General features: G+C 43.7%; 1 protein-coding gene across 1 annotated transcript; it reads left to right on the plus strand.

Moving 5' to 3' along the window:
- Nucleotides 1-25273, plus strand: GDI1 (GDP dissociation inhibitor 1). The gene is made up of 11 exons (XM_073541233.1): nucleotides 1-331; nucleotides 9831-9938; nucleotides 15305-15404; nucleotides 18231-18365; nucleotides 18735-18933; nucleotides 19448-19579; nucleotides 19764-19863; nucleotides 20232-20403; nucleotides 20549-20693; nucleotides 20983-21037; nucleotides 22030-25273. The coding sequence occupies exons 1-11, from the start codon at nucleotides 287-289 to the stop codon at nucleotides 22180-22182; spliced, it is 1344 nt and encodes a 447-aa protein (XP_073397334.1). The 5' UTR covers nucleotides 1-286; the 3' UTR covers nucleotides 22183-25273.

A 25273-nucleotide genomic window follows, 5' to 3' on the forward strand; every position in this document is an offset into this window, starting at 1 on the left:
TCATCCTCCCTGTCCATCCTCACATGACAGCCTTCACTCCTCCATAGAAGACACCAGCAGCACCCTTATCTCCCCCCGGTACTGTGTGACCTCTCCCCACCCATCTCCCACTCCTCCTCTCCACGCCCGCCTGCCAGTATTACAGCAGTGTCTCAGGGCTTCAGGCAGGGACTTCTTGCCGTCGCGGAGGCGCACAGGGCGGTGCTCTGTAAGCCATCTTTGGTCCTTCTCATTGCTGGGCTGCAGCTTTGCTGAGTCGTGCTGGGCACACATAGACACCTGCACCATGGATGAGGAGTACGATGTCATCGTGCTGGGTACCGGCCTGACAGTGAGTATGCCGCCGGGCAGGGAGCAGTGGCTGCTCACAATCCTGTGCCAGCCATTGTCATTGTGCAGCCGGCTCTGGGCTCTGCCATTCACTGCCATACAGGCTCTTATCATGTTATTGCAACCCCTGGGCACTACCCTGTGCCCTGCCATACACCATAGAGCACATTGCACTAGATGTACCCTGACTATACCATGCATTATGTATAATGGGGTCTTGCGTGGCCCCCGTCATGCTGTGCCCAGGGTTTGTGCCGTGCATTTTTCATTTTATCGTGTAATTCGAGAGATGCATGCAGAGATCTGGGGTTTGCATTTCCATATTTTTGCATTACCACATATGGCTGGATGCTGTGTGGCCTGAGCTCTCTCCTTGTTGCTGAACAGGATAATTGCAATATAAAGCAGGACCCACCCTTTTATTATAGCTCTCCAAAAGATGGCATCAGGTTGGCATGGAGGGGGGTGATGATCAGGGTGCAGGTTATGGGGGATATCAGGGCTTCGGTTCGGAGGTGGTGCACAAGGCCCAGCCCCTCACTGGGATCAGGTTTCTCTGTCAGGGAGGATTTCACATCCTGGAATTCCAGCTGTACACATCAATAGACATCAATTCATGCAAATCTGCCCGACACATTGTAAGGCAGCAACATGAGCAGGGCTAGTGAGATCACTACAGAGGCAGGTGTGATAGGAATCACCATGGAGAAGTACAGCAATCACAAGATACGACCACCACTATAGAGAATCACAGGAACATGGCCATCAATATAGAGAATTACAGCGACACGGCCATCACTATAGAGAATCACAGTGACATGGTCATCACTATAGAGAATCACAGCGACACGGCCATCGCTATAGAGAATCATAGCGACACAGCCATCAATTAAGAGAATCACAGCAGTCACAGAGACATGCCCATCACTATAGAGAATCATAGCGACCCAGCCATCAATGTAGAGAATCACAGTGACATAGCCATCACTATAGAGAATCACAGAGACACGGCCATCCCTATAGAGAATCACAGCGACACGGCCATCAATATAGAAAATCACAGCAATCACAGAGACATGCTCATCATTATAGAGAATCATAGCGACCCAGCCATCAATATAGAGAATCACAGTGACATAGCCATCACTATAGAGAATCACAGAGACACGTCCATCACTATAGAAAATCACAGCAATCACAGAGACATGCCCATCACTATAGAGAATCATAGCGACCCAGCCATCAATATAGAGAATCACATTCAAGGAAAATAGGAAGCACACTGTAGCGCCAAAACATGCAAATATGAAAAATGAATTGCATTACAAGTATGAAAATTTGAGAAAGTTTAGCGCATAAAATGGCCAATTTATGTGTACCTTATGTACACATATACAGTGTGCTTCCTATTTTCCTTGAATGTATACGAGTTGGTGACTCTAAGTTAAGCACCTGTTCATACTATGTTTATGCTTGGATGTGATAGTCAATTTTTTGAAATTTATAGAGAATCACAGTGACATAACCATCACTATAGAGAATCATAGAGACACGGCCATCACTATAGAGAATCTCAGCGATATGGCCATCACTATAGAGAATCACAGAGACACGGCCACCACTATAGACAGTCACAGAGACACGGCCATCACTATAGAGAATCATAGCCAACACTATAGAGAATCAAAGAAACATGGCCATCACTATAGAGAATCACAGCAACACAGCCATCATTATAGAGAATTACAGCGACGTGGCCATCACTATAGAGTATAATGAAGACACGGTCATCATTATAGAGAATCATTGTGACATGGCCATCAGTTTAGTGAATCACAGCGATACGGTCATTACTAAAGAGAATCACAGCAACACGGACTTTACTAAAGAGAAACACTGCCAACACTGTAGAGAATTACAGAGACACGGCCATCACTTTTGAGAATCACAATGACACAGCCATCACTATAGAGAATCACAAAGACACTCTCATCACTATAGAGAATCACAGCCAACACTATAGAGAATCAGAGAGACATGGCCATCACTATAGAGAATCACAACCAACACTATAGAGAATCAAAGAGACACTGCCATCACAATAGAGAATCACATCCATCACTATAGAGAATCAGAGACACGGCCATCACTATAGAGAATCACAGAGACAAGACGATCACTATAGAGAATCACAGAGACACGGCCATCACTCTAGAGAATCATGAAGACACGGCCACTATTATACAGAATCACAGCGACACAGCCATTACTATAGAGAATAACAGCCAACACTATAGAGAATCACAGACACACGGCCAGAATCACAAAGTCACTGCCATCACTATAGAGAATCACAGCGGCACAGCCATCACTATAGAGAATCACAGTGAAGATACCATCACTATAGAGAATCACATCAATGCTGCCATCACTATAGAGAATCACAGAGACATGGCTGTCACTATAGAGAAACATATTGACACAGCCATCACTAGAGAATCACAAAGACACTTCAGGTCATGCATCCTCCCATTAGTGTGCGCGCAGGCTGAGGAGAGTGGCAGCGCTAGTGCCCACAGGTAGGATTGTGATATATGAAGAGACCAGATTAGCGTTTGAACGGGCAGAAGTGAGTAGTTGCCATATTTTTTTTTAATGTGAGGCCATTATACTGTATGGAGCACTATGTGGGCACATTATACAGTGTGGAGCATCATGTGGGGCCATTATACAGTATGGAGCATCACGTGGGGCCATTATACAGTATTGAGCATCGTGTGGGGCCATTATACAGTATGGAGCATCACGTGGGGCCATTATACAGTATTGAGCATCGTGTGGGGCCATTATACAGTATGGAGCATTGTGTGAGATCATTATACAGTATGGAGCATTATGTGAGGCCATTATACTGTATGGAGCATTGTGTGGGGCATTATACAGTATGGAGCACTGTGTGGGGCCATTGTACAGTATGGAACACAGTGTGGGGCCATTGTACAGTATGGAGCAGGGCTGTGGAGTCGGTAAGCCAAACCTGCGACTCCCGACTCCTCAGTTTCCCTTAGACCGACTCCACGACTCCGACTACCACATATATTGCTTATATTTAAGTGAAAAATGTATTGTAGTACAATGTGAACATCAGACATTTAATCATTTTTATGATACAATAATCAAGATATTTAGATAGAACATAATATATATTTATTGGAATACAACTTTAGAACACAAAAAACTGTAATAAATTGTAAATATGTAATACACTATGTAATATCGATTACATATATACAGTACAGACCAAAAGTTTGGACACACCTTCTCATTCAAAGAGTTTTCTTTATTTTCATGACTATGAAAATTGTAGATTCACTCTGAAGGCATCAAAACTATGAATTAACACGTGGAATTATATAATTAACAAAAAAAGTGTGAAACAACTGAAAATATGTCTTATATTCTAGGTTCTTCAAAGTAGCCACCTTTCGCTTTGATTACTGCGTTGCACACTCTTGGCATTCTCTTGATGAGCTTCAAGAGGTAGTCACCGGAAATGGTCTTCCAACAGCCTTGAAGGAGTTCCCAGAGATGCTTAGCACTTGTTGGCCCTTTTGCCTTCACTCTGCGGTCCAGCTCACCCTAAACTATCTCGATTGGGTTCAGGTCTGGTGACTGTGGAGGCCAGGTCATCTGGTGTAGCACCCCATCCCTCTCCTTCTTGGTCAAATAGCCCTTACACAGCCTGGAGGTGTGTTTGGGGTCATTGTCCTGTTGAAAAATAAATGATGGTCCAACTAAATGCAAACCGGATGGAATAGCATGCCGCTGCAAGATGCTGTGGTAGCCATGCTGGTTCAGTATGCCTTCAGTTTTGAATAAATCCCCAACAGTGTCACCAGCAAAGCACCCCCACACCATCACACCTCCTCCTCCATGCTTCACGGTGGGAACCAGGCATGTAGAGTCCATCCGTTCACCTTTTCTGCATCGCACAAAGACACGGTGGTTGGAACCAAAGATCTCAAATTTGGACTCATCAGACCAAAGCACAGATTTCCACTTGTCTAATGTCCATTCCTTGTGTTCTTTAGCCCAAACAAATCTCTTCTGCTTGTTGCCTGTCCTTAGCAGTGGTTTCCTAGCAGCTATTTCACCATGAAGGCCTGCTGCACAAAGTCTCCTCTTAACAGTTGTTGTAGAGATGTGTCTGCTGCTAGAACTCTGTGTGGCACTGACCTGGTCTCTAATCTGAGCTGCTGTTAACCTGCGATTTCTGAGGCTGGTGACTCGGATGAACCTATCCTCTGCAGCAGAGGTGACTCTTGGTCTTCCTTTCCTGGGGCGGTCTTCATGTGAGCCAGTTTCTTTGTAGCGCTTGATGGTTTTTGCCACTGAACTTGGGGACACTTTCAAAGTTTTCCCAAATTTTCGAACTGACTGACCTTAATTTCTTAAAGTAGTGATGGCCACTCGTTTTTCTTTACTTAGCTGCTTTTTTCTTGCCATAATACAAATTCTTACAGTCTATTCATTAGGACTATCAGCTGTGTATCCACCAGACTTCTGCACAACACAACTGATGGTCCCAGCCCCATTTATAAGGCAAGAAATCCCACTTATTAAACCTGACAGGGCACACCTGTGAAGTGAAAACCATTTCTGGTGACTACCTCATGAATTTCATCAAGAGTGTGCAAAGCAGTAATCAAAGCAAAAGGTGGCTACTTTGAAGAACCTAGAATATAAGACATACAGTATTTTCAGTTGTTTTACACTTTTTTGCTAATTATATAATTCCACATGTGTAAATTCATAGTTTTGATGCCTCCAGAGTGAATCTGCAATTTTCATAGTCATGAAAATAAAGAAAGCTTTTTGAATGAGAAGGTGTGTCCAAACTTTTGGTCTGTATATATATATATATATATACTAGCTGAAGAGCCCGGCGCTGCCCGGGCATAGTAACTAACTGTGGTCAGTTATAGCAAATTATAATTATCCTCCATCCCATAGTCCCGTGCCCATATACCCATCACACATCCTCCATCCCATAGTCCCGTGCCTATATACCCGTCATACATATCGTCCATCCCATAGTCCCGTGCCCATATACCCGACATACATATCCTCCATCCCATAGTCCAGTGCCCATATACCCATCACACATCCTCCATCCCATAGTCCCGTGCCCATATACCCATCACACATCCTCCCTTCCATAGGCCCGTGCCCATATACCCATCATACATATCCTCCATCCCATAGTCGAGTGCCCATATACCCATCACACATCCTCCATCCCATTGTCCCATGCCCATATACCCATCACAAATCCTCCATCCCATAGTCCCATGCCCATATACCCATCATACATATCCTCCACCCCACAGTCCAGTGCCCATATACCCATCACACATCCTCCATCCCATAGTCAACCATTATGACACCATAATGAGCGGCGGGGCTTGATGACATCAGCGTTGCCATGGCAACCATTGTGACATCATAATGAGGGGCGGGGCTTGATACGCACACACTGTTTTCCCATTATGCAAATAGGGGCATTATGACATCATAATGAGGGGCGGGGCTTGACACACACACTTTTTCCCCAGTATGTAGATAGGGGCAAAATTGTTTGGTAAATTGGAACGCGCGGGGTTAAAATTTCGCCTCACAACATAGCTTAGGACGCTCTCGGGGTCCAGACGTGTGACTGTGCCAAATTTTGTGGCTGTAGCTGCGACGGTGCGGATGCCTATCCCGGACATACACCCATACATACATACACACATACATACATACACACTTTGAGCTTTATATATTAGATATATATATATAGATATATAGTGTGTGTGTGTGTATATATATATAACACTGACATCTCAATTAGACAAAGCCTAGATCCTCAGGATACAGTCACACCATGGGCGAAGCCAGGATCAAACCTAGGAAAGGGCAGAATCTCATACTGTTCCACAGAACCTCATACTGCACACCTCAGCTGCAGCAGAACCTCATACTGCATACCCTTACACTTGAAAATAAAGCCTGCACCTTAAGATGTGGTGATGAATGCAGTCTATTTGTTCCAACTATCAGTTGATGTTGATGTGTTACTGAAGACGAGCAATGCCTGTCCTGGGCGTCCTTTTGGGCAGCTATGAGGTGTACCTGACTGGTGCTAAAAAAAAAAAGGAGTGTTAGGGTACCGTTACACCTAGCGATGCACCAGCGATCCCGACTAGCGATATGACGCGGTCAGGATCGCTGGTGCATCGCTAGGTGGTCGCTAGTGAGCTGCCACACAGGCAGATCTCACCAGCGACATCGCTGGGGACGGGGATCGCTACTTACCTGTCAGACGCTGCGATCCTGCGTCCTCCCGCCCGGCTCCACGCGTCGCTCGTCGGCGCCGCAGGAAGTGACCGACGAGGAATGGTCCAGGAGCTTCTCGCGCGATTAGCGATAACCAGCGGGGGAGCCGGTCGGAGGTAAGTATCACACACAGTGATATCGCTAGCAATATCGCTGCAACGTCACAAAATCGGTGACTTTACAGCGATATTGCTAACTATATCGCAGTGTGTAACGGGGGCTTAAGTCTGTGTGCTATCCGGCTTTCATTCTTTTTGGTACAGATAAGATATGGATAGACAGATATGGATAAATGGATAGATAGAGCAGATTTCTAATCTGCTTTTGCTATTGAAAACATTATCTATGAGCTCAAAAACCTTTCAGGTGATGCGATTTTTTAAAAAGCTGATCTGCTTTTGCAGCTGAAAAACGTATCCTCAAAAAATGCAGGAAAAACGCTGTGTGTAAATGTAGTCTCAGATCAGGAATAGAACAGCCATTTCTAGGACATTTCATAACTTTCCCAAATTCCTATGAAAAAATATTCAGCACATTTTGCATTGAATTACTGTACCCAATTGACTCCACAGCCCTGGTATGGAGCACTGTGTGAAGCCATTATACAGTATTGAGCACTATGTGGGGCATTGTACAATATGGGGCACTATATTGGGCCATTTTATAGTATAGAGCCTTGTGTGGGGCCATTATACTGCATGGAGCACTATATGGGGCCCATTACACTGTATGGAGGATTATTTGGAGCCATTATACTTTTTGGAGATCTATATGGAGCCATTTTACTGTATGGAGGACTTGCTGTGCCCTTTATACTGTATACAGTTGGAGAATCATACTGTGATGGGGTCACCATTCTTTGTTGGAGGAACTGAGGGAGGGGGTACAGTAGGGTCATCATAATGTGCATGTGGAGAAGTTCACATAGCGCGCTAATGTACAAATTGTCTTTCTAATCTAAAATCTCAGTATTCAGGGCACTTTGAGAAAAATAAGTGGGTTTTGGATTGCAGTTTGGGCACTCGATCTCTAAAAGGTTTGCCATCACTGCTATAGGGAATCACACAGTAACATTGTGATCACTAGAGAATCACAGAGTAACATGGTGCACAGTAAGGCTTCTTTTAAACTTTCCATGTTTTTTGAGGCCCCTTTTTTTTATTGCCGTGATTTTCACGGTCTCCCGCAAAAACGGGCCGCAAAAAACCTTCTCGGATGGCCGTTTTTCCCTGTTTTGACAAATTGGTGGGGAAAAATACGGTGTTCCACAAATATGGTGTACCGCAAAAATAAAGCCACCGTTGATTTTGAGGCACCATTGAATTCTATTGCGGCCGTGTCCGTAAGCCATGAAAAATATCGAGCAAGCTTGATATTTTTTCACGGCCGTATATACAACCCTCATGGCCATATGGTGCACGGCGCTCTGATGAATTTTTGCGGGCCGATTTTGCGGCCCCATAGAAATCTGTTGGGGGCACAAAAACGGCCTGCAAAAACACGGGAAGTGTAAAAGAACCCTATCATGGGGTTTACTATAGAAAATCGCACAGTTACATGGGAATGCTATAGAGAATCGCACAGTAACATGAGGATTACTATAGAGAATCACACAGTAACATGGGGATTACTATAGAGAATCGCACGGTAACATGGTGATCACTATAGAGAATCACACAGTAATATGTGATCACTATAGAGAATCACACAGTAACATGGGGATTACTATAGAGAATCACACAGTAACATATTGATCACTATAGAGAATCACACAGTAACGTGATCACTATAGAGAATCACACAGTAACATGGGGATTACTACAGAGAATAACATGGTGATCACTATAGAGATTCACACAGTAACATGGTGATCACTATAGAGGAGACCTGGGCAAAGTGCGGCCCGCGGGCCAAATCTGGCCCTTTGGCTGTCTCAGTCAGGCCCGCAGACCGAGACAGCCGAGGGGCTGGAAAACTGCGTTCCACGGGCCGCACCGTGCCCGCCCGCTCGCTGTCTCCATAGGAGCCGCTGACTGCATTGGTGGAGGAGGGGCCTCCGGCCACTTCCTCCACCAACCAGCATGTGAAACAGCTGACGCAATGACGTCTTTTCATCGCGTCAGCTATGTGTTGTGGTGCGGAGAGTCAGCGCAACGGAGAAAGGGAGACAAGCAGAGCGCCGGGGAACGAGACCGAGGTGAGTATGTGGTGTTTATTTTTTTTCATATGTATGGGATGTTTGGGTGGGCATGGGGAGGCTCTGTGGTTGTTGCGCTTTACAAGGGGAAGCTATGGGGGTCCTGAGCTTTACAAGGGGAGGCTATGGGGATGTTGAGCTTTACAAGGGGAGGCTATGGGGGTGCTGAGCTGCACAAGGGAAGGCTATGAGGGTGCTGAGCTGCACAAGGGGAGGCTATGGGGGTGGTGAGCTGCACAAGGGGAGGCTATGTGGTTGTCGAGCTACACAAGGGGAGGCTATGGGGGTGTTGTGCTGCACAAGGGAAGGCTATGGGGGACTTGTGCAGCACATTGGGAGGCTGTGTGAGGCTTGTACAGTATATGGGGAGGCTGTGTGGGCTCGTGTTGTATAAGGGGAGGCTGTGTGGGGCTCATGCTGTATATAGGGAGGCTGTGTGGGGCTCGTGCTGTATATAGGGAGGCTGTGTGGGAGCTCTTACAGTATATAAGGGGGGCTTATACGATATACAGAAGGGGCTGTACTTGGGTTCAAACGATATTTAGGATGATGTCAGCTTACTTAATTCTGCTCAATATTAAGTAATACAATTAATATAATTATCAATAATATAATTATAATATATTGAGTAGAATTAATTTCGGTATATTGGTTTGGCCCCCGACAACAGTCACGGTCTCTCATGTGGCCCCTCAGGAAAATTAATTGCCCACCCCTGCTATAGAGAATCGTACAGTAACATGGTGTTCTGGGCCTGCTGGTGATTTTAGTATCCCAATACAACTGATCTTCTTGAAGATTCTGACATTCTTATGTTCCCCGTCCTTTGTTGTTAAGCAGTAGCAGCACAGTCATTCATTAGTAAGTCTGAATATTACCCATCCAGTTTATTTACTTTCATTTTCTTCTGTTCTCCTCTTTTTAGGAATGCATTTTGTCCGGGATCATGTCTGTTAATGGAAAGAAAGTTCTACATATGGACAGGAACCCGTACTATGGCGGAGAGAGTTCCTCCATCACCCCCCTGGAAGAGGTACAGGCCTGCTGCCATGTCATAGTGCACGCATAGGCTTAAAGATGCACACTCAAAAAATAGGTAGCGATGCTGGCTAGTCTGAGATCAGACCCAAGAACTAAGGCATACAGTGCCTACAAGTAGTATTCAACCCCCTGCAGATTTAGCAGGTTTGATAAGATGCAAATAAGTTAGAGCCTTCAAACTTCACACAAGAGCAGGATTTATTAACAGATGCATAAATCTTACAAACCAAAAAGTTATGTTGCTCAGTTAAATTTTAATAAATTTTAAACATAAAAGTGTGGGTCAATTATTATTCAACCCCTAGGTTTAATATTTTGTGGAATAACCCTTGTTTGCAATTACAGCTAATAATCGTCTTTTATAAGACCTGATCAGGCCGGCACAGGTCTCTGGAGTTATCTTGGCCCACTCCTCCATGCAGATCTTCTCCAAGTTATCTAGGTTCTTTGGGTGTCTCATGTGGACTTTAATCTTGAGCTCCTTCCACAAGTTTTCAATTGGGTTAAGGTCAGGAGACTGACTAAGCCACTCCAACACCTTGATTTTTTGCCTCTTGAACCAGGCCTTGGTTTTGTTGGCTGTGTGCTTTGGGTCGTTGTCTTGTTGGAAGGTGAAATGACGACCCATCTTAAGATCCTTGATGGAGGAGCGGAGGTTCTTGGCCAAAATCTCCAGGTAGGCCGTGCTATCCATCTTCACATGGATGCGGACCAGATGGCCAGGTCCCTTGGCTGAGAAACAGCCCCACAGCATGATGCTGCCACCACCATGCTTGACTGTAGGGATGGTATTCTTGGGGTCGTATGCAGTGCCATCCAGTCTCCAAACGTCACGCGTGTGGTTGGCACCAAAGATCTCGATCTTGGTCTCATCAGACCAGAGAACCTTGAACCAGTCTGTCTCAGAGTCCTCCAAGTGATCATGAGCAAACTGTAGACGAGCCTTGACATGACGCTTTGAAAGTAAAGGTACCTTACGGGCTCGTCTGGAACGGAGACCATTGCGGTTGAGTACGTTACTTATGGTATTGACTGAATCCAATGTCCCCACTGCCATGAGATCTTCCCGGAGCTCCTTCCTTGTTGTCCTTGGGTTAGCCTTGACTCTTCGGACAAGCCTGGCCTCGGCACGAGAGGAAACTTTCAAAGGCTGTCCAGGCCGTGGAAGGCTAACAGTAGTTCCATAAGCCTTCCACTTCCGGATGATGCTCCCAACAGTGGAGACAGGTAGGCCCAACTCCTTGGAAAGGGTTTTGTACTCCTTGCCAGCCTTGTGACCCTCCACGATCTTGTCTCTGATGGCCTTGGAATGCTCCTTTGTCTTTCCCATGTTGACCATGTATGAGTGCAGTTCACAAGTTTGAGGAGGGTCTTAAATAGTCAGAAAAGGCTGGAAAAAGAGATAATTAATCCAAACATGTGAAGCTCATTGTTCTTTGTGCCTGAAATACTTCTTAATACTTTAGGGGAACCAAACAGAATTCTGGTGGTTTGAGGGGTTGAATAATAAATGACCCTCTGAATAAACTTTTCACAATTTAAAAAAAAATTAAACAAAGAAATAACATTCTTTTTTGCTGCAGTGCATTTCACACTTCCAGGCTGATCTACAGTCCAAATGTGTAAACCTGCTAAATCTGCAGGGGGTTGAATACTACTTGTAGGCACTGTATAATCCACAGCCGCACTTGTGAGGGTTCCATCAAAATATATACTTTTTTATTATTCTGCATACAACTTCACCCACTGTGATAAATGACAAAAGAGTGAAAAATAATTTTTTTTAATCCAAGTGAGTTCTTAAAGGGAATCTGTCACCTGGTTTTGGCGGGCTATTTAAATGAGGTCTGTCCGGTCCGATGGGCGGTGTTTCCGATCTTTGCCGCCTCCCCATCCTTGGCCACCGTCCGCAGTTTTTTCATGAATACGAGTAGGTGTCCGCCATCTTTCGCGCGTGCGCTAAGCATTCTTGGCTCACGCACGCGCAGTATGCTTTGCCTAACTGCGGGCAAAGCTGAAAAGCCTTACTGCGCATGCACCGGTTAACTAAGTCCCGGAAGTATTTTGCTGTGTTACGGGGCCTAGTTAACCGGCGCATGCGCAGTAAGGCTTTTCGGCTTTGCCCGCAGTTGGGCAAAGCATACTGCATGTGCGCGAGCCAAGAATGCTTAGCGCATGCGCGAAAGATGGCGGACACCTACTCCTATTCATGAAAAAACTGCGGACGGCGACCAAGGATGGGGAGGCGGCAAAGATCGGAAACACCGCCCATCGGACCGGACAGACCTCATTTAAATAGCCCGCCAAAACCAGGTGACAGATTCCCTTTAACATTTTGACCCGAGCCCACGTTAAAACATTATCCCCTTTACTCTCAAGGGTGGTTTGCATGTTAATGCCCGGGCCAATTTTTACAATTCTGACCACTGTCCCTTTATGAGGTAATAACTCTGGAACGCTTCCATGGATCCCGGTGATTCTGACATTGTTATCTCGTGACATAGTGTACTTCATGTTAGTGGTAAAATTTCATTCATATAACTTGCGTTTATTTGTGAAAAAAATGGAAATTTGGCAAAAATTTTGAAAATTTCACAATTTTCCAACTTTGAATTTTTATGCTCTTAAATCACAGAGATATGGCACTCAAAAAACTTAAGTAACATTTCCCACATGTTTACTTTACATCAGCACAATTTGGGAACCAAAATTTTTTTTTGTTAGGAAGTTATAAGGGTTAAAAGTTGATCAGCGATTTCTCATTTTTACAACACCATTTTATTTTTACGGACCACATCACTTTTGAAGTCACTTTGAGGGGTCTGTATGATAGAAAATACCCAAAAGTGACACCATTCTAAAAAACTGCACCCCACAAGGTGCTCAAAACCATATTCAAGAAGTTTATTAACTCTTCAGGTGCTTCACAGGAATTTTTTGAATGTTTAAAAAAAAAAATGAACATTTAACTTTTTTTTCACAAAAAAATTACTTCAGGTTTTATTTTACCAAGGGTAACAGGAGAAACTGGACTGGAAAAGTTATTGTGCAATTTGTCCTGAGTACGCTGATACCTGATATGTGGGGGGGAACCACTGTTTGGGCGCATGGCAGAGCTCGGAAGGGAAGGAGCGCCGTTTGACTTTTTCACTGCAAAATTGGCTGGAATTCAAATCAGATGCCATGTCAAGTTTGGAGAGCTCCTGATGTGCCTAAACAGTGGAAACCCCCCAATTCTAACTCCAACCCTAACCCCAACACACCCCTAACCCTACTCTAATGGTAAAATGGAAATAAATACATTTTTTTTAATTTTATTATTTTTCCCTAACTAAGGGGGTGATAAAGGGGGGTTTGATTTACTATTTATGGCGGTTTTTATGTTTGGCAGCTGTCACACGCTAAAAGACGCTTTTTATTGTAAAAATAGTTTATGCATCACCACATTTTGAGAGCTATAATTTTTCCATATTTTGACCCACCGAGTCATGTGAGGTCTTATTTTTTGCGGGACGAGTTGACGTTTTTATTGGTACCATTTTCGGGCACGTGACATTTTTTGATCGCTTTTTATTCCGATTTTTGGGACGCAGAAAGAACAAAAACTAGCGTTTCATGAATTTCTTTTGGGGGGTGCGTTTACACCGTTCCGCGTGCTCTAAAATTGATAAGGCGGTTTTATTCTTCAGATCAGTATGGTTACAGCGAAACCTCATTTATGTCTTTTTTATGTTTTGGTGCTTTTATGCAATGAAAACAATTTTATATAAAAAATAATTATTTTAGCATCTCTTTATTCTGCGAGCTATAACTTTTTTATTTTTTCGCTGATGATGCTGGGTGGTGGCTCGTTTTTTGCGGGACAAGATGACGTTTTCAGCGGTACCATGGTTATTTATATCCGTCTTTTTGATCGTGTGTTATTGCACTTTTTGTTTGGCGGTATGATGATAATGCTTTATTTTTTGCTTTGTTTTTTATTTTTATTTTTTAAGGGGTTAACTAGTGGGACAGTTTTATAGGGCGGGTCGTTACGGACGCGGCGATACCAAATATGTGTACTTTTATTTATTGTTTTTTTTTTATTTTCAAAAAATGAATTTATTAGGGAATTTTTTTTTTTTTTTGTAATTTATTTAGCAATTTTTTATAAATTATTATTACACTTTTTTTTTAACTTTATTACAGTGTCCCGGGGGGGCATCACTGTCATGTGACAGATCGCTGATCTGTCACATCACAGATCGCTGTGACAGATCAGCTATCTGTCACAGGCAGTGCTGCAGGCTTCCTCATGCCGACGCTTTGCATGCATCAGGAAGCCGCCTCCCTGCAGGCCCCCGAAGGTCCCCGCCGCCATTTTTGATTCGGGGACCTGCAGGGAAGGAGACCCCCGCAGCAGCGCTGCACATTGCGCTGCTGCGGGGGTCTCAGGGAAGCACGGAGGGAGCCCCCTCCCTCCCGATGCTTCCCTAAACCCCCGGTACACTGCGATCGCGTTTGATCGCAGTGTGCAAGGGGTTAACGTGTCGGGGGCGGTCCGTGACCGCCCCTGACACATAGTTCCGGGTGTCAGCTGTGATAATCAGCTGACACCCGGCCGCGATCAGCTGTGCTCCCCTCGTGAGCGCAGCTGATCGCGCTAGACGTACTATTCCGTCCTTGAGACATAGGTCCCAGTTCACATGGACGGAATAGTACGTCTAATGTAGGAAAGGGGTTAAGACTCCTTCCACAGTAAACGCAGGGCACACAGCGTGGACATCATATGAATAGCCTCATGACACAGGTCCCATTGATACTATCAAGCAACCTGGGCTCGGGTCGAAACGTTGAGAAATCGCTTGGATAAAAAAGTTTTCTTTTTCACTCTTGTGTCATTTATCACTGTAGTGAACTTGTGTGCAGAATAATAAAAAATTAATTTATTAATAATAAAAAATTATATATTTTGAAGGAACCCTCACGAGTGCGGCTGTGTTTTATGTGTCATAGTGCACATCATCTCTCATTGCTCATCTTATATATGTGCCTACTAGGGACTATGCTGTTATCAGTGATTTATCTCATTAAAGGGGTTGTGTGCCTCAACATTGTTTGTTTTTTTTTAATGGCGCAATCCTCAGCCGATTCTGTCCAGTCTCCCGACATGCAGAAGCTGCTTAGTGACCCATGTCAGCCAGTGATTGGCTGCAACTGGTCACGTGTTCCTATGCTCTTTTTACCCATTTAACCCATTTTAAAGAAATATTCAGTCGAAGGCAACAATCCCTTTAAATAATATAGATAGATAACCTATTCTTTTATGCCATTTTGCACAGTTTCTTCCTTACTAAGATCTTCGTGTTATATCTTTAGCTCTATAAAAGGTTTGAAATTCCTGATGACCCCGCTGAGAGCATGGGAAGGGGCCGTGACTGGAACGTGGATCTCATCCCCAAATTCCTTATGGCTAATGGTGAGTCTTTAGACATGTCGTAGGGTTGCAAGGCCAAATCCACACAGCATCGTTCCAGCACAAACTTGCAAATTCTGCTGCTGATTGCACTGTGGTTTCACTGTTGGTTTCCACATTAAGGCCATGTGCACACATTGAGGATTTGGTGAGTTTTTTACCCCAGTATTTGTAAGCCAAAATTAGGAGTGGAACGGTCAGAGGGAAAGCATAATAGAAACATTTGCACCACTTCTGCATTTTTCACCCACTCCTGGTTTTGCCTTACAAATACTGGGGTAAAAAACTCACCAAATTCTCAATGTGTGCATGTGGCCTTACTTTAATTTTCAGTGGATTTCTAATGTGGAATCAAAGCTGCAGATCTTCATGTCTCACCTCCCATTAAGGGGTCCTAATTATGCCTTCATGTCCCTTGGGGCACTTCCTATGATAGAACAGAAAAACAGAATTAATAGTGCACCACCATCCATGTACAAGTGGGTCGCTGTTTTAAAAATAAGCCTCCATGTTTTTCTCATCATTTCCAGTCTACCCTTTGTCCTGACCTCACCTTTGTATTGGAAGGTCAGACCTCATCACCCTCGGGCTTCCATACCCACATGGCAGCATCGGCAATATCTAGAATGTTGCGCATGAAGTCCTGACCTCAGGTTATAAAACATGGTGTGAAAGTCGGAGGGATGAATGCAGATTGTAAGATTTCCCCATTAAAAACAGGATGTGGAATTGTAGTACACGAAGAGGAAATCCCCGGATTGCAGCAGTGTGTATCCGCTCCCATGTTAGATCTCATATATAAAGATTAGGCTTTTACTTCTTCCCTGCACACACATGGCCACATAGAGGGTGTTCTGACAATTAGGTGCCCGTCTACTGTCATGCTGCTTATCTCCTAAAGAAATACAGATCCCACTGATACTAAGGTACAACCAGCTTCAAGGGTTCTCTCTCTTCGCCTAATCTAACATTGCCCAAGCAGGCTTGTTTCTTTAGGTAAGATGACAGGTTTGACTAAAGAGTGAGCTGCTGAACTACCTCTTCAAAGGGATCCTGTTGTTAAGAGTTCCGTTGTTAAACTGATGTCAACACATTATAGCCTTCCTAATTAGGTTCCTAACGATCCACTCCGTGCATCCCTGCAGACCTCTATCTTTCTTCACTGCTCTCCTGCATGTTACTCAGCTCCGTGTGGTCCTTATGGGAGTGCATGGACCAACCTCGGTGCCTTTGATTGATGGGCAGGCGCTGAAGTTAGGCCACATGCACACACTGAGTATTTGGTGAGTTTTTTAGCCCCTGTTTTGTAAGCCAAAACCAGGAGTGGAATGGTCAAAGGAAAAGCATAATAGAAACATTTGTAACACTTCTGGATTTTTAACCCACTCATGGTTTTGACTTGCAAAAACTGGGGTAAAAATCTCACCAAATACTCAATGTGCATGTGGCCTTAGTCTGTACACCTCATCGGACCATACTGCAACAAGTACTGTGCAGGCGAGCAGTGAATGTAGATAATCTATGACAGGTTCCCTGTAATATCAACTGAAGTTGTCATAGGGAAAGAACTGAGTAGTCTGCCCCTTATTTAGTATATTCTGCTACCCTATCTACACGGCACTCCGGTCCTCAACATGGCCGCTAATTAAGGTGCATGTGACCAAACCCATCCATGTCACTATTAAATAGCACTGCAGGAAGTAGTGATAAGTGTGGACCACTGATGGACAAGTCTGGGCACCGAACCTCTATGTACCCCATTAACATTTTGAAAGCATGTAGCTTTTTTTTTGTTTTCAACATTATTAATGTGATGGACTTTTTTTCTTTTTTTTTATTGTGTCTCTATCTATAACAGCTAGGAGTATTGTGCTCTGCGTCCAGCTGCTTCCTGCATCTACACCAGGCGGAGAAAGCAGCATCCTCTTTCTGTCCTCTAATCAGTATGTAGAGGAAAAGAGCAAATAAACATGGAAGAGTTCTCAAGAGAAGAATAGTGATCCTGGAAATTCATAGAAATAATAGAATAACTATGGCCTCCAGACTTCATCATAGCGCCTTTCAGTCAAGTTACACAGACAATACATTGCACTATGCAAAAGCCCTGCATGGCTACTGCTTCCATGTACAATGAGTGGTGTGGTGGTCATGAATGGCCATTACTGCTCCTTTTCCACATGAAACTTTCTAACCCATGATTGGTGGGAGTCCTGGTAATTGGACCCCAATGATTATACCCTTATCCTGAGGGTGGATGATAAATGTTGTGTATAGGTCAGCTACTTTAAGGGTCAGCATGAGGTTGTCACTCAGCATTGTTAAAGTTTAGCTGTTTTCACATATTGGGAAAACACAGTCCGGTCTCGTCAGGATTCCTGAAATGAGCTAACTGCCCATACCATATTTCACAGACATGTCGCAGCGTAATCGGATAATCATAAATTGCTCACTTCTACCCAGCTTTCCCACATAATGATAGAACTAATGACCAGCGCATGCAAAGCAAACTTGTCAGCCAACACCTCCCCGCCCTCGTCCTTTATATGAGGTCTTATTTGCTCACAGTAATATGTCAATACTACAGAACAGGTGTAACATGTACTGAACAGGTGGAGTGGCGCTTGTTGCAGCCGTGAAAGGAACTAATAAAGTATATACAATATCTGTGTGACAAAAAACATTCAATCACAGTAGGATTTCTTCTTACTTTTGCACAATTTCTTTCAGTAAAACAAGCGACCTGATAATATCCTGAGAGACAGGACATACGGCTGCTGCACGCTAGCAATTATGGCCATAATAACCTTTTCTGCCTTTCCTTTTTTGCAGGCCAGCTGGTAAAGATGCTGCTCTACACTGAGGTCACTCGCTACCTAGACTTCAAAGTGGTAGAAGGAAGTTTTGTGTACAAAGGAGGGAAGATATACAAAGTCCCCTCAACCGAAACTGAGGCCCTGGCCTCCAGTGAGTACACGTCAGCAAGCATAGCCTTAAGGTGTCCATACACCTTAAGGCAATGTGGACCTGTCAGCAAAAGTGAACAACTACCCTATGTGTATGAGGGCCTCAAGACTTACCATCTGCTAGGATAATGACAGATCTGGCATCTTAAGTTTCAGGATTCTTTTGTCCTTAGGACAGATATTATGCCTCCAGAGTTGTCTGGCGGTAACTTCATTCCTTTTCCCTGTTGAAAACACATGGACGCTCATTTGAGCTGAGTATGCATGTGTATGTTAAGTCTGGAGACCCTCTGGTTACATATGGCCTGAGAATGTCAATCGGGTTTTATTTGCTGTTTTTTAGATTTTACCTTCAGTCTCCTTTTTGCAGATCTCATGGGGATGTTTGAGAAACGCCGTTTCCGCAAGTTTTTGGTCTTTGTAGCCAACTTTGATGAGAATGACTCCAAGACATTTGAAGGGGTGGATCCCAAAAGCACCACCATGCGAGATGTGTACAAGAAATTTGATTTAGGGCAGGATGTCATCGATTTCACAGGCCATGCCTTGGCGCTTTATAGAACTGACGAGTGAGTATTTGCCACTCTGATATATAGTAGCCTTACATTTTACATCTGGTGATTCTGTGACATTGCCAGGTTTTGAGAAATTTATGTGAAAGGTGCAATAGTTGTTCCATCAAGAAAACTAACTCAAGGCCTGCAGAAGATGATATGGACTCACAGGGTGTAACAGACTTGGCATAATGCTAAATGAAAGCTAGAGGGATTGTGTTTGTGAGCTCTTCGGGCAAGTCATTGTGAAAAAATACAGAAATAGTGAACACCCTTGCGCAGCTCAAAAAACAACTGGACCTCATTGCTAAGGTCCAGAGAAATCAGACAAAGTCCTTTAAAAATCCAGGGTACCTGGGACATCCACTAGTTTAGCTTTAGGTGAGCTTCTGGCATGTTTCCAGATGTAAAGGGGACAGATTCACTCTAAGACCCCTGCCTGGAATAGGCAGGCTATAAGGTTGTGGTCTCCTTTCAGCTGGTCATGGTTTGATTTCAGTAGCCACTATGTTTCTTTATCTTTTTATAGGTATCTGGATCAGCCATGTCTGGAAACCATCAATCGAATCAAGCTTTACAGCGAGTCTCTGGCAAGATACGGAAAAAGCCCCTATCTGTACCCTCTGTATGGACTGGGCGAGCTGCCACAAGGATTTGCCAGGTGGGGAATCCCTATATCTTAAGGACTAACCCTAAGTGAGAGATATTTAGGACCAGACATAAAGACGTGATGTAAGATCGACTAGTTCTGTAGTCAGGTTTCTATGGGTTCTTTCATTATAGAGGTGCCTTGTGTAAGTGAATGAAGCTAACGCTGCTCCTCCTTTCTCCTCCGCCCTTTGCAGACTCAGCGCTATCTATGGTGGGACCTACATGTTAAACAAGAGCGTGGATGAGATTGTAGTGGAGAAAGGGAAAGTAGTTGGAGTAAAGTCAGAGGGAGAGGTAAGGTCTCTGGGTATGATTACTGTGGACTATCTGAAAGCAGTATGGGCAAAAGATCAGTCAGTGAGTTCTTTCCTATCTTGCGAGCTCCTTAGCAGTGTCTCAGTGACTGGAGAGCTACGTCTGTAGGAGTCCCGAGCAGTAATATGTTGCTTTGGTGGCTTTTACTTTCATCCTGGGCTTCACTGTAATCATGAGAACAGCTTTATGGTGCTTATGTATATGTTATTCCTGTCTTTGCATTAGTGTCTGATGGTTACCCAAATTCTTTCCAAACTCTAAAATAAACTCACACACAAAAGTGTCTGTATAATAACAAGGTTCTGCTTTTTTTCATTTATGCCCTTCCTGTTTTGTTCCTTACTCAGGTGGCACGTTGCAAGCAGCTGATCTGTGACCCCAGCTATGTTCCTGACCGAGTGCGTAAGGCTGGTCAGGTGATCCGGGTCATCTGCATCCTCAGCCATCCCATCAAGAACACCAATGATGCCAACTCTTGCCAAATTATCATTCCACAGAACCAGGTCAATAGAAAATCAGGTGAGATGGACTTGACATAAATAAGAATGATGTAGAGATATTATGTGACACCGTGGTAGCTAACTGGTGCATGTCCATATGATTCTGGGTACAAAAAGAAGTGAATACCTGATTATTTTAATCCTGTGTATCTCCCCCTGTATAGATATCTACGTCTGCATGATTTCATATGCACACAACGTGGCTGCACAAGGCAAGTACATTGCTATCGTCAGCACCACAGTGGAGACAACTGAGCCTGAGAAGGAGATTGATCCAGCACTGGAGCTCTTGGAGCCTATAGACCAGAAGTAAGGAAACTTTATGTTTATAGGAGTGCTAAAGAACATAAATATAGAAACGGATATGTTCTATTTAGAATTTTAGGTTGCATATTGTGCACCTAAAATGGGTACAAATGAGGTAAATGCTTCCTAAACTTAACCACAATAATAAGTAGATTCTGGACCCCTCAATAGTTTAGGCTGTTCAAAACTTATATAGAAAACGCATGAAGGAGTACATGTCATATGTGCTGCTGTAGCTCATAAATTCATTTTTGCAATGCAATTTACCCACAAATGCTATTTCTCATTTCAGGTTTGTTGCTATCAGTGATCTGTTTGAACCCACTGAAGATGGCTCAGAAAGTCAGGTAAGTGCCTTCTACAAAGACAAACAAAGGCTAATTTCACATTAGCGTTTTTTTGCGCAGCGCATCGTGCGCAATAGAAACGCATGCAAAAAACGCATCATGCGTTTTTGCATGCGTTGGCGTTTTTTATGCGCATTCGTTCTCTAGGGGTTAAAACCAGCGTCTACATATTTTTGCGCCAAAAACGCATGCGCACGAAAACGCAGACGAACGCATGTCCATGCGCACGCCTGCGTTTCCATAGACTGTAATGCGTTATTTTGTCGCATTCCGTGTGCATGCTTTTTTTGACGCCTTTCGGTGCACCCAAAAATGCAGCAGGTTGCGTCTGGCGCGCCTAGGCGCACACCTTGAAAAAAAACGCATGCGCACGATAGCGTGCAAACGCAAGACCATGCGTACGCCATGTTAAACATAGGTACGCATGCGCATGGACGCGCACAATGCGCTTCGCAAAAAAAACGCTAATGTGAAACCTCATGTTCCTTTTTACCATTAGTGTGGCATGCGTTTTTGTCAACATTGTTAAAAAGTAAAAAAGCTTACAACCCATTAAACTGGAATAAAAGGAAAACTGACATGTTACTTTTCTTTTTTTTTTTTTTTTTGTGGGCACTCACTGTAGAAAAATGCACAGACATGTGAAAAGCCCCATAGACTTTGTGAAAAAAAAAAAAAAAGGAAAGCGCATGGACATGAAACTTAGACGTCTGAATGAAGCCTAATGCTAAGTTTAGATGGCCATTCAAAAACTTGTGCCGGTCATGTCCGCAAATTGCAAACGTGACTAGCTCCGTGAGGCAGCTGTCTGGATCAAAGAACCCATAAAATATTAGCCATTAAATTCTTTAGGAGTCTAAATTGAAAGGAAGAACATTTTTGCTCAAAAATCGCATCACCTGACCCACCCATGCAGAGTATTTTGTGTTGTACTGGGTGATGTGGATACTCTTCTGTCTTACATCACCAGCTTTTCGTCCTCTCTATAACAGGTGTTCTGCTCCCGTTCCTATGACGCCACCACGCATTTCGAGACCACGTGCAATGACATCAAAGACATGTACAAGAGAATGACTGGAACAGACTTTGATTTCGAGAACATGAAGCGCAAGCAGAATGACGTTTACGGAGAAGAAGACCAGTGAACGTTGGGAGGGGGGATGTCGCAGCGGGTGTGGGGTGGGTTAGCAGTAAGGTAAAATTGATAAAACAACTTGGGTTTTATGGAAGCAGGGGCAGTCGCAAGGTTTAGAAGAGCATGTCGGGGGAATCATGGCTTATGATAACGCTGGAAATGGAGAAGGCATAGCAAGGGGAAGGATGTGAGAACATATAGTTAAAGCTTCCATTTTCCCTTTTTCAATCCTCATGATTCCACGTTAACTTTTTAAGTCTCGGCCTAACACTATGGTGGAGCGTCAACCTGCCATCATGTCCCATTTCTCAGATACGGTTACATAGTCCCTGTTGAAATGTTTACATTGGCAGTGCATTTTCACATTCCCTCACAACCTGAGCTAAAATGTATAATGTTTAATCATTTACTGGTCCAATAGGTTAGTTATTCATGTCAGAGTCAGCCAAAGTGGTGGACATGGGCTTGTGTTTCACTTGCTTACATTTCCTATATTGGCACGGCTCCGTTGAGAAGCTCATGGCGTATTATATCATAGGTTATTATGTATACAAATATCATAACACTAAATTCTCAGGATAGAAAATTTCATGTATAAATTCCAGTGGTGAAAACTGGAAATCAGCTCCTTCCAATGACCTTTTTTTTTTCAGGAGGACTTCTTAATACGAAGATTGAAGAGGTGGACTAAGCAGCGTGCCTTCAGGAGAGACTCCTACATAAGATTAGTAGATTAGGTAACACGTAGAGCGCCTTTACCGGCCAGGCCTTTCAGCAAAATTAGTGTTTGCTCGTTTGCAGTTGCACGTTCCAGAGCCCATGTTGCTTTCCTTTCAAGCCGCTAGAACAATGGCTAGCCAACTCTCGTACTTCACACATCCAGTGACACCGGATTTCATATCACATCCGTAATCCGAAGCCATTCCTCCATAGCCTTGTTGTCCTCCATCTCGAGTGTTTCTCTAACAAGTGGCTTAAAAAGTTACCCTAAATTTATTATCTTCCTAATTTATTTAAGTTATTAGTGAACGGGTTTCGAGCCCATGTGGGGAAATACACTAACAAGAAAATAATCACCTCTTAGGCTCCTAGCTCATAACAGTCAATTGTATTGCAGGTATGGGTCGCTATGATTGTTCTGTGACTTTGCCCATAGCAACCAAACACTACATTCTAAGAGGTCGCTATGGACAAAAGGGGCAATTACGCCGTGCTGTCGTGTAAATAAAAGGTACACTAACATTCCCGTCATTTTATTGTGTTGGGAACGGACAACTTACAAGCCCACAATACACGAAATACTACACTACAATATCCGAGGAGACCGTGATTGTGACATATATTTTATGTATTTCCTATTATTAGTGAGGGCAATGCAGAGAATAATCCATTCCAACCACGGGACATTTCCTTGTAGATTAAAGAGATCAGATCCATCATTCTGACAACCATATCAATCAGCCCAGCTTGAAATATCACTCTCACTGCTATGGGCTTTGGTTCCTTTGAGCTTTGGTTGCCATGGGCTGTGGTTGCTATGGGCTCTAGTTGCTTTAGACTCAGATTGCTTAAGGCTCCAGTTGCTTTGAGCTGTGATTGCTATGGACTGGTTGCTATAGGCTCTGGTTTGTATAGACTTGTTGCTATGGGCTTATGTTGCTATGGACTTGAATTCATATGGGATCTGGTTGCTATAGATTTGAGTTGCTATGGGCTCTGGTTGCTATGGACTTGAGTTGCTATGGACTTGAATTACTATGGGCTCTAGATGCTATAGACTTGAGTTGTATGAGCTCTGGTTGCTATGAATTATGGTTGCTTTAGACTCTGGTTGCTTTTCTTGTCTGGGCCAGTCTGTATTTTTGGGCCCTATGACATGTATACTGTATTGGTCATCCTAAAGTAAAGAGCTGGACTCAAGGTGTAGGGGTTTCTCAGCGTATGTCCCACCCTTGCGTCATAACGTTGAAGTGTAGCCATATTTGCAATCATCATAAACAACTGGCTACTTGATAATCATTTATGGAAAAACTTGTGTCTGGAAAACACAAATATAGGCCACATTCACTCCTATCAGAAGAATTTTACATCAGTATATGGGAGCCGAAAGCAGGAGCGGAGCAATAAGAGGAAAAGTATAATAGAAACACATCACCACTTCTGTATTTATCACCCACTCCTGGTTTTGGCTTACAAATACTGGGGTAAAATACTGACCAAATACTGAACGTGAGAACGTGGCCAAAAGCTGAGATAGAGCCTTTGTTGTGTGTGGACCTCCTCTCTTGGGGTGGTGGTCATCACTGACCGTTAATCTGTTCCCACAGGGGGTTTCAATGCAAGCTATGTCACCTATATTGTGTTCACTGTGGACATTGAATCTTGTCCCTTTTCGGTGTAGAGTACACACCTTGTCTCCTGCGGTGGTCACGGTACAGTACGGTTCTCCTCCCAATACAATATGGATCTTGTGTCTAGTGACAGCCACTCTACATATGGATCCTTAAGCTGTTCAGCTCCTTGTATCATAGCTCCTCTGGTGGCCACCATCAGATATAAGGGTCCTGTTCTGTGATAGCCACCATTAGTTGTCAGGGTGCTTTTCTCTGGTGGCCACCATTAGATATAATGATCATGTTTGTGATTGCCCCATTAGGAATAAGGGTCTTCTTCTGTGGTGGCCATTAAGTGTCATAGAACTATTCTGATATGGCCACCATTAGATGTCAGGACCTTGTTCTGTGGTGGTCATCAGTAGATAAAAGGATCATGTTCTGTGATTGTCATTACACTATCAGGTATAAGGGTCCTGTTCTGTGGTGGCCACAATTGTAAGGATCCCATTCTGTGGTGGCTGACATTAGGTGACAGGGTTCTGTAGTGGCCACCATTAAATATAAGGGTCCTGCTTCTTTGGTTGCGGCTTACTCCACTGCTGTCTGTACAATTTCATTTGAGCCTTTGGTTCTCTTCTAAAACTCTATTGGCTTCTTTGCATTGTACGCCCCCTTCCCCACTATAAAATACAGATCTTCTTACTAGTAGATATTATTAATTTACTGTGTTTGAAATAAACAATATCAATTAAAATGTTGTGGAAA

Source organism: Dendrobates tinctorius, unplaced genomic scaffold, assembly GCF_039654945.1.
Source record: "Dendrobates tinctorius isolate UK_male_01 unplaced genomic scaffold, ASM3965494v1 ptg000120l, whole genome shotgun sequence".
NCBI lineage: Eukaryota > Metazoa > Chordata > Amphibia > Anura > Dendrobatidae > Dendrobates > Dendrobates tinctorius.